This window comes from Clinocottus analis, unplaced genomic scaffold (assembly GCF_023055335.1).
Source record: "Clinocottus analis isolate CAN_PGR_092001 unplaced genomic scaffold, fCliAna1.0.p SCAF_22, whole genome shotgun sequence".
NCBI classification, from domain to species: domain Eukaryota; kingdom Metazoa; phylum Chordata; class Actinopteri; order Perciformes; family Cottidae; genus Clinocottus; species Clinocottus analis.
This window is the reverse complement of record NW_027175954.1, coordinates 11,744,998-11,756,274: the sequence shown is the minus strand read 5'-3', so window position 1 is coordinate 11,756,274 and position 11,277 is coordinate 11,744,998. Positions and strand designations below refer to the sequence as shown.

At 39.6% G+C, this 11,277-nt stretch overlaps 1 protein-coding gene across 1 annotated transcript; it reads right to left on the bottom strand.

Moving 5' to 3' along the window:
* Positions 1 to 1,865: 1,865 nt before the first annotated feature.
* pld5 (phospholipase D family member 5) lies at positions 1,866 to 10,670 on the bottom strand. The gene is made up of 10 exons (XM_068589012.1): positions 10,274 to 10,670; positions 8,048 to 8,184; positions 7,184 to 7,367; positions 6,870 to 6,978; positions 6,305 to 6,432; positions 4,668 to 4,865; positions 3,623 to 3,774; positions 3,246 to 3,411; positions 2,994 to 3,084; positions 1,866 to 2,686 (listed from the first exon to the last, which is right to left on the bottom strand). The coding sequence occupies exons 1-10, from the start codon at positions 10,304 to 10,306 to the stop codon at positions 2,433 to 2,435; spliced, it is 1,452 nt and encodes a 483-aa protein (XP_068445113.1). The 5' UTR covers positions 10,307 to 10,670; the 3' UTR covers positions 1,866 to 2,432.
* Between the last annotated feature and the right edge of the window lie 607 nt (positions 10,671 to 11,277).

Genomic DNA, 11,277 nt, shown 5'->3' with positions numbered 1-11,277 from the left:
TACTTTTTTTCCGGGATTTTCCGTTTTCTCACAGGTTGGTATAGCAGAGCATTCAGGTTCGGGTTATATAATGTACACAAAGCTCACAGAAAGCCAGAATGTATTTTTTGTTTGTTTTTTAAACAAATCTACTGTCATGGCCTGGCTAATTGTGAACTATATTATCTGCCAGTAATGGATATGGCATAAGGACATTCCCATTGAGAAGGTACAGTAGCTATAACTTGTAATACAGGCCAAGATTAGATGGTTGGACGTCTCTTGATGAGGTTATCATGAACATACAAGCTCCCAACCTCCCTCTTCCTAAAGCTAGCTACTCGACTGATAAGTTAACTTATTAAACACGGCTATGCACTATACCTGCATGCTAGCGTCATTAGCATGTTAGCATCTTGATGTATGCGGTATGCCACACTCAGATACAATATTACCTTGAAAGAAAATCCGTTGAACTTGAAGATCTGAAGATTGAACTTGTGAACAGTTTTTTGATTCGTGGAGAAAGTATTTTGAGTATTTCAAATACAAAATTACTCCATTCTGGTTACAAATTAGGATAGATTTTTTATCGGCCCTATTGAATACAAATTACAAAATACTCAAAAGTAATAGAAATATACTAATTGAAATAATGATTTGAAATACAAGTAGAATAGAAATACTGCCCATCCTTGACTGTATGTTTACAATACTGTAAAAAAAAAGAAAAGAAAAGAAAAGAAAAGAAATAGTATAATACACTTTCGTTTCACTTTAAAAAAAATAATGTAGCCTACATAATTTCTTCAGATAATAGTGATCTATATTATTGTCAATGTTCCAATACATTACTCCTGCAATACATAAATCAAACCAAGTGACCATAACAGGGGCCAATTTCTTCCAATTTTCAAAATACATTATTATGCCAGATGCCAGGTGTTTTCCCTCAGTCAACAGCCATATAAACAGTATGTAGTCCACCTGTATTAACACAGAAATAGTTTTCACTGCTATTTGACATACCATTAACTATAATTATTTCTTCTAATGTGACGATTAAAATGAACTTTGACTGATGGTAACTTTGTACTGCTGTGAACTGACATGGTCAAAGTATTTTGTCGATCATCTTATTTGGGAGTTTGTCCGGCCCTCAGCGGCCAAATATGGTTCATGTCAGATTGCGTTATCAGTTTATCACTGGGTGTAAACTTAGTACTTCTTCAAATTAAAGTGAATTCATATTTTGGACTATTTCAAATGTAACAGATCAGATTCTTGGACATGCTGGAGATGCTCTTTTTTCCCAACAAATTACTCGAGTTTTGTAATGATGCAATATATAAATTGTGTGGTGGGTGAAATTTGAGATTCTATAATATATACTGACCTCGTCACTGTAGAAATGATTGCCTGCACACATGCATTATGCATTTATTGTTAAAATTACATTAAAACTATGAAGACCTTCATTGAAATCCAACAAGAACTGACTGTGGTTCAAGAGGCCTCCCTATGTTTCAGATCGACTTCATTCACCATTTACATGAGGCACACTGGAATGTAACTCACAGCTTGTTAGTGACTTAGATAAAAGGAAAATATGAACAATGGTTGGGCAGCACTATATAAGTCAATGCTAATTACATTCTGTAAAACAGAAAACACGGCCATTAAAGTTTTATTATTATTATCTGTTGAGAAGTACCTAACCTTGTTTAGATGGAACAAATAAACACAATAACAATTAGGAAAAAGGCACATTTTATAATATATATATATATATATATATATATATATATATATATATATATATATATATATATATATATATATATATATATATATATATCAATGAGATAATAAACAGTCGTCCTATCAGAATCAGCTTTAATGGCCATGTACATTTACACATTCATGGAATATCTATGAAACTACAGCCTGTGTGCTATTCATTTATAACATTGAAGTCCTAAATGCTGTGCAAAAAAGTAATGCAAAGTGTGTAAAATACAAATAAAAACTAATCCTCTAAAATACTAAATGATTTATTTTGGTGCGATTGACAGGATATGTTTACAGATATAAATCAGATTCACACAGAGCATATTGATTTTATAATCAGCATATTGCTCGTGGTAGTATATATAATGAATTTGAATATTTCTTTCAATATTCATGCAGCATAGCATGCTCATATAACAGTCATAATTTAATGAAGATGTTAGATATTATTACTGTAACTTGCAACTGTAGTAAGTCAAATATTACCTCAAACATGATCTGTTGTTTGCAACTAAATCTATTAAAATGGCAGGAAATGAATATCAAGTCAAAGACTGTACTTCACATTCTCATATTGTGTACATCTGTTGTAAAATATTATTATAATAATAATACAGTATTCCGCCTAATGAGGCTTAAGGATATAGAAAGACATTCTGTGCTTATAAAGACAAAGGGTCGTTCCTCTCGCTTTCCTCAGTCTGCAAATTCATTTTCACTTGATGTAGGTTTCTGTATTTTCCCTGTGGATCTTTGTTTCCTTGAAGACTCTTAGCATAACGTGACCTCCAGTCTCTTTCAAAAGCAGCCTTGAAGTGTTCCAGGACTCCACTGTCTTGAAGACTATTTTTCATCTTGACCACCAGCCCAACTCCTGTGTTGATGGCAAAGTCACTCCCGACCCAGTCATGGTTACCTGAGGAGAAACAGCAAACCTTAGTTATTGTGTCTGCGTATTATCTCAAGAATTAATTACTCCTAAGTTTCACTACTGTGCTTTTCATCTTGCAAACATTCTAAAGTTATAGTTTGACAATTGAAAAAAATACCATTCACTTTCTTACTAGGAGCTATTGTTTATTGTCAAGGAAGAGCATGCTGTTAAAATAGCACTCAGACATGTTTTTTTAATATCTTGAAAACATGTACATGCACATAAAATCAATAAGAATATAATTGAAATGTGAAATAAATTGATCGTAAACATATTGCCCATTGCCTACCAACGTAGACAGCATTGTCGGTCACCATGTACTTGTTGTGGTTGAGTCCATGTTGAATATCATCATCTTGCTCCTTGTGACTAAAAAACCTCTGCCAAAAAAATAGTAATCGTGACCAGTGCGTAAAGACACTACACCTAATCTAAATTATCGAGAGAGTCAAAATAATCAAGAAATATTCAAGAAGTTCAGTGCAAATACTAAACTACAGCTTTAATGAAGCATATTTGGAGGAACTATCAATTCACACACCACCTCTAACGAACAGTTGTGCAGCTGCATGCAGAGCGACTTGAGGGAAGTGACGAAGTTAAAGGTGAGGGGGTGAGTCTTCTTCCAGAAGCTTATCAGCAGGCGAACTCGGACTCCTTTAAGTACCACAGCCTCTCTGATCATCTCATCAATAGGTGACCAGTACCTGTTGATGTAATTATTGTAGGTTGACACTGATTTAGAATCTAAAGGCATTGATATACATGGTGTGTTCCTCAAATTTAAGCTACCGAATGATTCAATTTCATTTTCAACTTTACATCCCAAGACCCACAAAAATACAGCTTATAAAACGTATCTGTCACATGAAACTATGCCTCATTTTCAAAGCACTTAGAAATATAGTTTTAGTATACCTCGTGACTGACGTTCCTCTGAAACTCCTGCTTAACAGAGGGAGGTAGTCCGTCACAGATATGAAGATAAATGCCTTTGCACTCTGGATGACTTGATAGATGGCATCGACATCTCTGGTACGATCTTTAGCGCAGAAGAGGTCAGGAGAAGCCTGCAGACAGCATGCATGCATCATTCAGACAAATTTGTACCCAAACTTTGAATACTTTGAAAACCAAAGAACTGAAAGGTGAGTTCCTGCTCTTCGGGTGCAGGCACAGAACACTCAGGAGGGCTCGCTTTGGGGAAAGTCTGATCCTCACAGCAAAAGCCGTAAACAACAGGCCTCCCTGCGTAGGGGTTTGTGCTGCTGTCTGTCTCACTGTTCTCACTGTGTGCTGTTGTATGTACTGCTCTCTGATGAGTACAGTGCTGTGGAATATCATTTCCCCTCGGGGCACAATAAAGTCTAAAAAATATGATTAGAATGACTTTTGATATTAAGTGTGTCCCAATTCAACAAATGAATTCATACCCCTGAACAATGTTATACTAAGGTCAACACAATTAAGGAAAATCCTTTTTCAAAATGTCTGACAGTCTCAGTGTAACATGTTGACAAAGTAAAGGGCAAGAAGGCAACGACAAGGCACATTTACAGAAGCAAAGCACTTACGCAGGTTGGAGTTGCCAGCAGCTTCTGACAGCACGGCTCCATTAGTTCCTCTCGCGTGATAAATGGACTAAATGCAACTGATAGGCGTCTTGTCGCTTAGAGGGCAACAAGATTCATTACTGTCAAATTAGGCGGAGGTACTGAGATATTCAGACTCAAGATGCTCCTCAGCGTGACATTAACATGATTAATCATCTGCTGCATGTGTCTGTTATTAGTTGGTTATGAAACTTTTATAAAGACATTTACCATCTAGCCCAGAACCAGGAAAATTGGTGCCTCTAAAATGATTAAATAATTTATTCACAATTTATGGTCAGTAAATTTGGTTTGAGTCACGTTCTGTTAACATGCAGTGAATACGGATGCATAACCAAGTCGTTCCTCACAGACACATAAGCAGCGGCCTCTGAGGCGTTGAGTTGTAGCTCCAAGGCATCGTGCCTCCCGTACAGGGCTGTGACTCTCTTCGACCAGATAGAGGGGATGTAGTCCCTCTCATGGAGCTGCCAGTAAAATGAAAAGACTCGGTGTAGGTCCAGAGCCAGACAGCTGCAGTTATACACCAGCACCCCCAGCTCTTTCCTCTGTGGGGTGTCAGGAAGAAGCACACAGAAAAAGGTGATGCAGCAGAAAGGTTGCAGTTTGTGTGTATGTGTATTCATCGGATAGACAAATGCTATCGCAATGTGACAAAGGAATAGGAGTGATGCCGATTTTAGAGTGATAATAACACTGCAGGATAGGTTTTGATAATCTAATAGTAGTAATTGATTCAGGGTTTTTGGGCTCTGTGAGGCTCGACACAGTGATCCTGAATGCTAACATAAGCACACAAACATACTCACAAGGACAATGCTAACATGCTGACATTTTTCCAGGTATAATATTTATCATATATGCTGAACACAGTAAATATTATACATTTAGCTGGACGTGTTAGCATGCTATCATTTGCTAACTGGCAGTAATAACGGAGGCTGATGGGAATTCTGCAGTTATTTGGTCATACACCTAAAGTATTGGACACAATGATGGTGCTGGATGAAAAGTTCAGGTGAAGTAAATTAAGACATTAATATGTGTACCAAATTGAATGAGAATCTATCTAATAGTTGTCGAGACATTTTACTCAAAACTACAAACTTGAAAAGGCAGAGGGTCACTAAAGGATTCTTCCTCTGGGCCGAACGGTGGTGTGCAAACATAATTGCAACCCAATCAATTAATGTTTTTCAGTCAGGACAACAGCATGGCTGCACACAGCTAACAAGAAATATAAATATCTAAATATATAATCTCGCCTGGTCCTAATTATTGTTTTGTGTTGATTCTATTTCGGTGAGTGACCCAAAAGGAAGCACACCCCAGTTTCATTCTATTCTACTACAATATGTATAGTGCATTTATGTCTTTTTGTCTTTCTTCTTACCTTCCCTTCTATCGCGTGTGTGTGTGTGTGTGTGTGTGTGTGTGTGTGTGTGTGTGTGTGTGTGTGTGTGTGTGTGTGTGTGTGTGTCATCCTTCATATATGTCTCTTCCTTCCCTCTGGCTCCTTAGTTAATTACACTGAACAGTAGTTCTACTTCAAGCCAGCGCTTAAGTATGAAAAGTGCCAGGTAATCACTTTAAGTAGTAGAATGCTAATACTCCCTGGTTCCTCCTCTATTGTATAGTGAATTACATACTTAATGCAAAGTGAAATGCTACTTGTCTTCCTAGCCTGCCTCAAACATCAATCTTTAAACATCCCTGACGCCCAATAAGAGTGGATGGAGTAATTGCATAAAAAGGTACAGGTTGTAGAGTGGAACTAATCCTGACTATGTTTTAAGTCCCCAAGGAGTGCAAATGTTATCATTTAATTAAGTTTGTCCAGCATGTATTTCTGAGAGACCAAAATTAGCTGTAGCCTTTTTGAGGCCAGAAAAGAACTGCAGGTCTGACCACACCAAACTGCAGCAGCTCATTTCTCCTCTGCTCTGACTTCACTCTGCACACCCGTGTTGTCGATGTCTGTTGTTACCTTGGAGAGTGACCTCCAGTCCATGTCAGCGCTCCCGATGTAAATGTGCCTCCGATCCACTATCCAGAATGAGGAATGCAGTCCTCCTCTGGTAAACACCGTCATATTAACGAAATGAACCTCTGCATCTGGACAACATGAGACAGAGATAGTCGCAGAGTGGTGGTAGTGGGACCGGTGGGAAAGAATGAGATGGTGAGAATTGTGGACAGGTGCCAGTTGGCCTTGTTGTGTCTGACGGACATGTGGGCAAAGCAGGACAGGAAAGCAGCCAGGTACAACAACGCAATCATGAATTTTTGACCTTCATCGTGGGGTTTGCCAGACATGTTGAGGGTTGTATAACCTTTGCTGTGGAGGTGCTGGAATGGGGCTCAGGTGTGTAAATATGCCATCATCAGTTAACAAAAACACTGACTAAAAAATATTTTTCTTCCTTAAAAACATGGGTTGTGCACAGAAAAGGTTATCAGGTGAGTTGTTATAAGCTATGAATCTTCATTCTGGAAGGCTAGTGTGGCATATCAAATTGCTTTTATAAAATGAAAATATGACAGCCACTCACTGTGTGCTGCCAAGGTCTTCAGTTCAGCAGAGTTAGTCAGACTGCTGGCAATCTTCAGCTTTACCCCACGAGATTTCAGGCTGAGCAGTCTCTGGAACAACAGCTGACCCTGAGCAGGAGAGGGATGTTCTGTATTACTGTTGTTGAGCAGTCCCTTAAAAGGCGATACTTATCTCGGCAGGACTAACCTTATTGAAGGCTAATGGAAAATAATTGCATTACCCCTTACAACAACACCCGGGAAATGCAGGTGGTTCATGCTCTGCATGGACGTACGGGGAGACATGTTCACACTGTGTGCCATGACTTTGTACCTGTTTGGCAGTGCTGGGCGTTTTTTCAAGGTCCCAGGGGTTTAAGGCCCAGACAGGTGACACCACCTCAACGGAGTGCTTTGCTTTGTCCAACAATGTGTGAAAGCCAACAGAGAGAGGTAGGTGGGGTCTGCCATCAATGGGAAGAATGAGGTCGTCTGGAATATTCTCCACAAGCACGATGCTGAAATTAACACACTTTTTGAGTTTCAGGAGTCTTAAAGTGGAACTCAACAATTGTACACATCAAAGTCTGTTGACACATCTTTAGGAGAGCTACTGCGCTAAAGCCTTTTGCGCTTCAGACGGTACTACATAACATTTGATACATTGCTTCAAATGGGATGTCACTTGAGTCAGTGTCCGGCTGAAGAAGAAAATACAATAAATCTGGGGTCTGGAGTTAGACAGGGTGAGCAGAAGTCTGCAGCCGACTCCTCATCTCATCTTGAGGCAACAAAAGCTGCTACGAGCATAACACTTGAGAATCTCTGACCAAATTGCTGACATTCGAGTTGCATTTTGGGTAATGTAGGTTTCGACAAATGAAGAGAAATGCATGAAATAAAAAAGATAATATCTCTGCTTTCTCTACTTGTCAATTGTGAAATAACATAGTATATTATTTAGGTAACAACACGTTGATACAATAAGGTACACAAAATCCTAAGAAGTTAAGGAATCAGTGAGAAAAAAAGAGAAACGACCTGATAATTTATGGATTATTAAAGTTGTTCCTAAATAACTCTGAATTGAGTATTATGTATTAAATAATGAGTTAGTGGACTAAATTAGAGATACTTTGAAAATGAATCAGTGTTATAGTTCATAGATGTTTCACACTACATAAATGCCAACCTATACCTGCAGTCTCTGCTACAGTTTTCCTCTGTAATACCATCCTCATCGTCGCCCCACACGTCCACCGATGAGAAGATTAGCGCCACCAGCACAGCAAAGCAGCAGAGAAGGGCAAAGATGGCAATGCACTTCTGCTGGGTCTGGAAGACGAGTTCGACACAAAGACAAAAGATGATTTGCAGCACTGCAGAACCCTTCTGCTATTGTAACGGCCGGGTAACTCAGTCAATAGATTAATGTGGCAGTTACGTTTTGGGTGGTGTACAAAAGGAAAACTATCAGCCATTAATTGCTAATGTTGTCATTCAATATCATTGATCAGAGGTTTGGATTCACGATGGCAACAACTATCTGTCTTCTCCCGACTATAGAAACTCTTGATTTGACAACTTGGCAGCCGAGACATTCAAAGCTCTGGAGCAAAACCCCCTTAGCTTCACAAATCCTGCTTTATGCCACGAGGGAAGAGGACAAGTCAAGTGCAACGCTCTCCAGCTGAAGGCAAATTGATACACACTAAAGCACAACGATAAGGAATACTGGAGATTCTGGTTTATGCTTTTCTGTATACTGTCTGCTTTGTTGTTGAAGCAAATCCCCAGCTGAAGGGGATTTTATGACCTCTGGGCCAGCATGGGTACACTCGATGTCGCATTCATGACAAGCAATATTAAAGTCTATATTAGTGTGCATGTATGTGTGTGGCATTATATGGGATACACTAGTTGTAATAAGGGTTGAGTGACAGCCAGTGGGGTCAGTGGCTATAAAGCAGCAGCCCTTTTGCCCTGATCCTGCCCGAGGAGTCTGGATTTCCACTGTTTTAAAAGTGCAGTTAGGCACTTCTGTTTTGCTTACAACAACAGATTTTCACCCTCTCATTCCCTGCCTTGTTGGGCTACATTGGTTTTGCCATCACATCACATTATATATTCTCTTTTGTTGTCTTCAATCAATCAAATGAATTGTATACCACTGATTCGTTTGGCAACATACGCAGTAGTTTCTAAAATATGACTCCCAGCTACAACTTGATATTTTTTTAATAAACTTAAGTATTAAACAAAATAAAAAGACTCAGCATCACGTCAGAGAGAAGATGGCGGTCGGAGGGTGTTAGCCAACTGGATTTCCCACTCTTGCCACACAGTCTGTCTCAGGCAATGAGGCTGGAAAACTAGTGCCGCCCGGATACACCTCACACCGCATCTGCTGTCCACAGACCACTGAGCTCTTCATCACATTTAGCAGAGTGAAGGACCATGTTTGACTTGTGGATGTGCACATGGCTGCTGGGAAATACAAACTCATGATGCAGAACGAAAATGAGTGAAACAGGTCAGTCAACTTACAGTTGATGCAACGAGAGACAAACACACAACACACATAGAATGTTTCCAGAGCTATTTTCAGAACAGTACAAATATTTATAGTTTAGCTCTAACACAATTCATTTCTTTCAATTATTCGGTGGAAAGAAAGACATTTGGCTCGAAAATGGATAATATTCATTTATCAAGCCAACATGTCAAATATTAGCTGCGTCCAGCATCCCAAACGGAGCGATGTTCTTCTTTTGTCTGTTTCAGATCATTGGAGATCTAATTATTTTGGGTTTTGTGCCGTTGTTTGGATAAAACAAGCAATTGTAAGATGTCCCCTTGTGCACAATTGTGATTTTTTTGCAGTATTTTCTGACATTTCATAGATTGAATTAAACACATTAAAAATATATTGGCTACCATTTTTATAATCAACATATTATCTATACTATTTATGTATGCAAAATGGCCAATATTAGCTTGCTTAAGCTTCCAGCTGCTATTTTCTTCTTTTGTCTCTTTTATATTATTGTAAATCAAATTTCTATGACATATTTAAAGATGGCCTCTTGGGCACAAGAAGATTGTGACAATCGATTTCCTGACATTTTGCAGCCTGCTAAATTGATTATCCATTAAAACAATTTCTAAATGAATTGATAATGAAACTGTTACATCACAGCCCTAACTGTCTTTATTTTACTTATGTATCTGTTTTACTGGGTAATTGAAAAACACATTGAATGAATTTAGGGCTTCATCCAAATCAATCAATGAATGATAAATGTTATGGAAGCCAGCAAGAAAAGCAGAAGGAAAACATGAACTAAAATCCCCCCAACATGCAAAGTAACAGTAAGATCATGTTAAATAAATGCAGAGCGTAGTTCAGGGCGGTAAACATCACCTTCAAGGGCTCCTGTGTGGTCGGTCCCGCCATGAGAGCAGCACTCCTTCAAACTTCTGTGACAGGTGGGGACACTGCAGCTCAGTCACACATCTTCCTCAGTCTGTCTGTCTTCATCACCTCTCAGCCTGTCTTCTCTGATGTCTTCACTCTTTGCCACCGTCTTCATTCTGCTGGTTCCTCACTGTCCTGGAAGGTATGTGTGTGTGCACCTTGAGTCCTGGTCCGTCCCATGTCCTGGTATGCTTTTTCCAGCTTGCTGTGTGTGTGTGTGTGTGTTTGTGTGCATGTGTGTTTGTGTGCTTGTGTGTGTGTGTGTGTGTGTGTGTATGTGTGTGCGTGTGTGTGTGCGTGTGTGTGTGTGCGTGTGTGAGCTGCCTGCGCGTCCTGCTCACTCTCTGGCTCTCGGTGGAGGTAGTGAGAGAGATGGAGAAAGACCCAACCCCTCTCGTTCAGACAGCCAATACAGAGCTGTAGCTTGGAGACCCAGAAACCCTCCTCCTCCTCCTCTTCTTCCTCCTCCCCCTCCTCCTCCTCCTTCTCCTCCTCCTCTTCCTCCTCCTCTTCCTCCTATTTATCTTCCTTTTTTATCTGCCCTGTGAACAAAACTCAGGAGGAGAGGGATACTGAAACATGCCAATGGTGATCCACTGTGTGTGACAGCTGCTGCAAAACTCTCAAACTGTTCGAAGCTCATTAGGTGGGATGCAGACACACACACACACACACACACACACACACACACACACACACACACACACACACACACACACACACACACACACACACACACACACACACACAAACGTCTGCTCAGTGCAGACAAAAGAAAGAGTCCTATAACTCCCATTAATAACTTTGACTGGTGACATAACCATAAGTCAGCAGTATTGTCGGCTTTAATCCACACTGAGTTTAAATCGGTGTAATAAAAGTTCTTTTCATTAATGCACCAGATTCCAGAGCACTCATTCCTGTTTCACTTCCACGGTATATAACTTGAA

What these genes read in the sequence shown, in the direction of transcription:
- pld5 (XM_068589012.1), bottom strand. Translation starts at nt 10,306, where the DNA reads ATGGCGGGACCGACCACACAGGAGCCCTTGAAG. An exon ending in CCACACAGGAGCCCTTGAAG is followed by an intron (nt 8,185 to 10,273) that starts GTGATGTTTACC and finishes CTCGTCTTCCAG; the next exon opens with ACCCAGCAGAAGTGCATTGC. An exon ending in AACTGTAGCAGAGACTGCAG is followed by an intron (nt 7,368 to 8,047) that starts GTATAGGTTGGC and finishes TGTTAATTTCAG; the next exon opens with CATCGTGCTTGTGGAGAATA.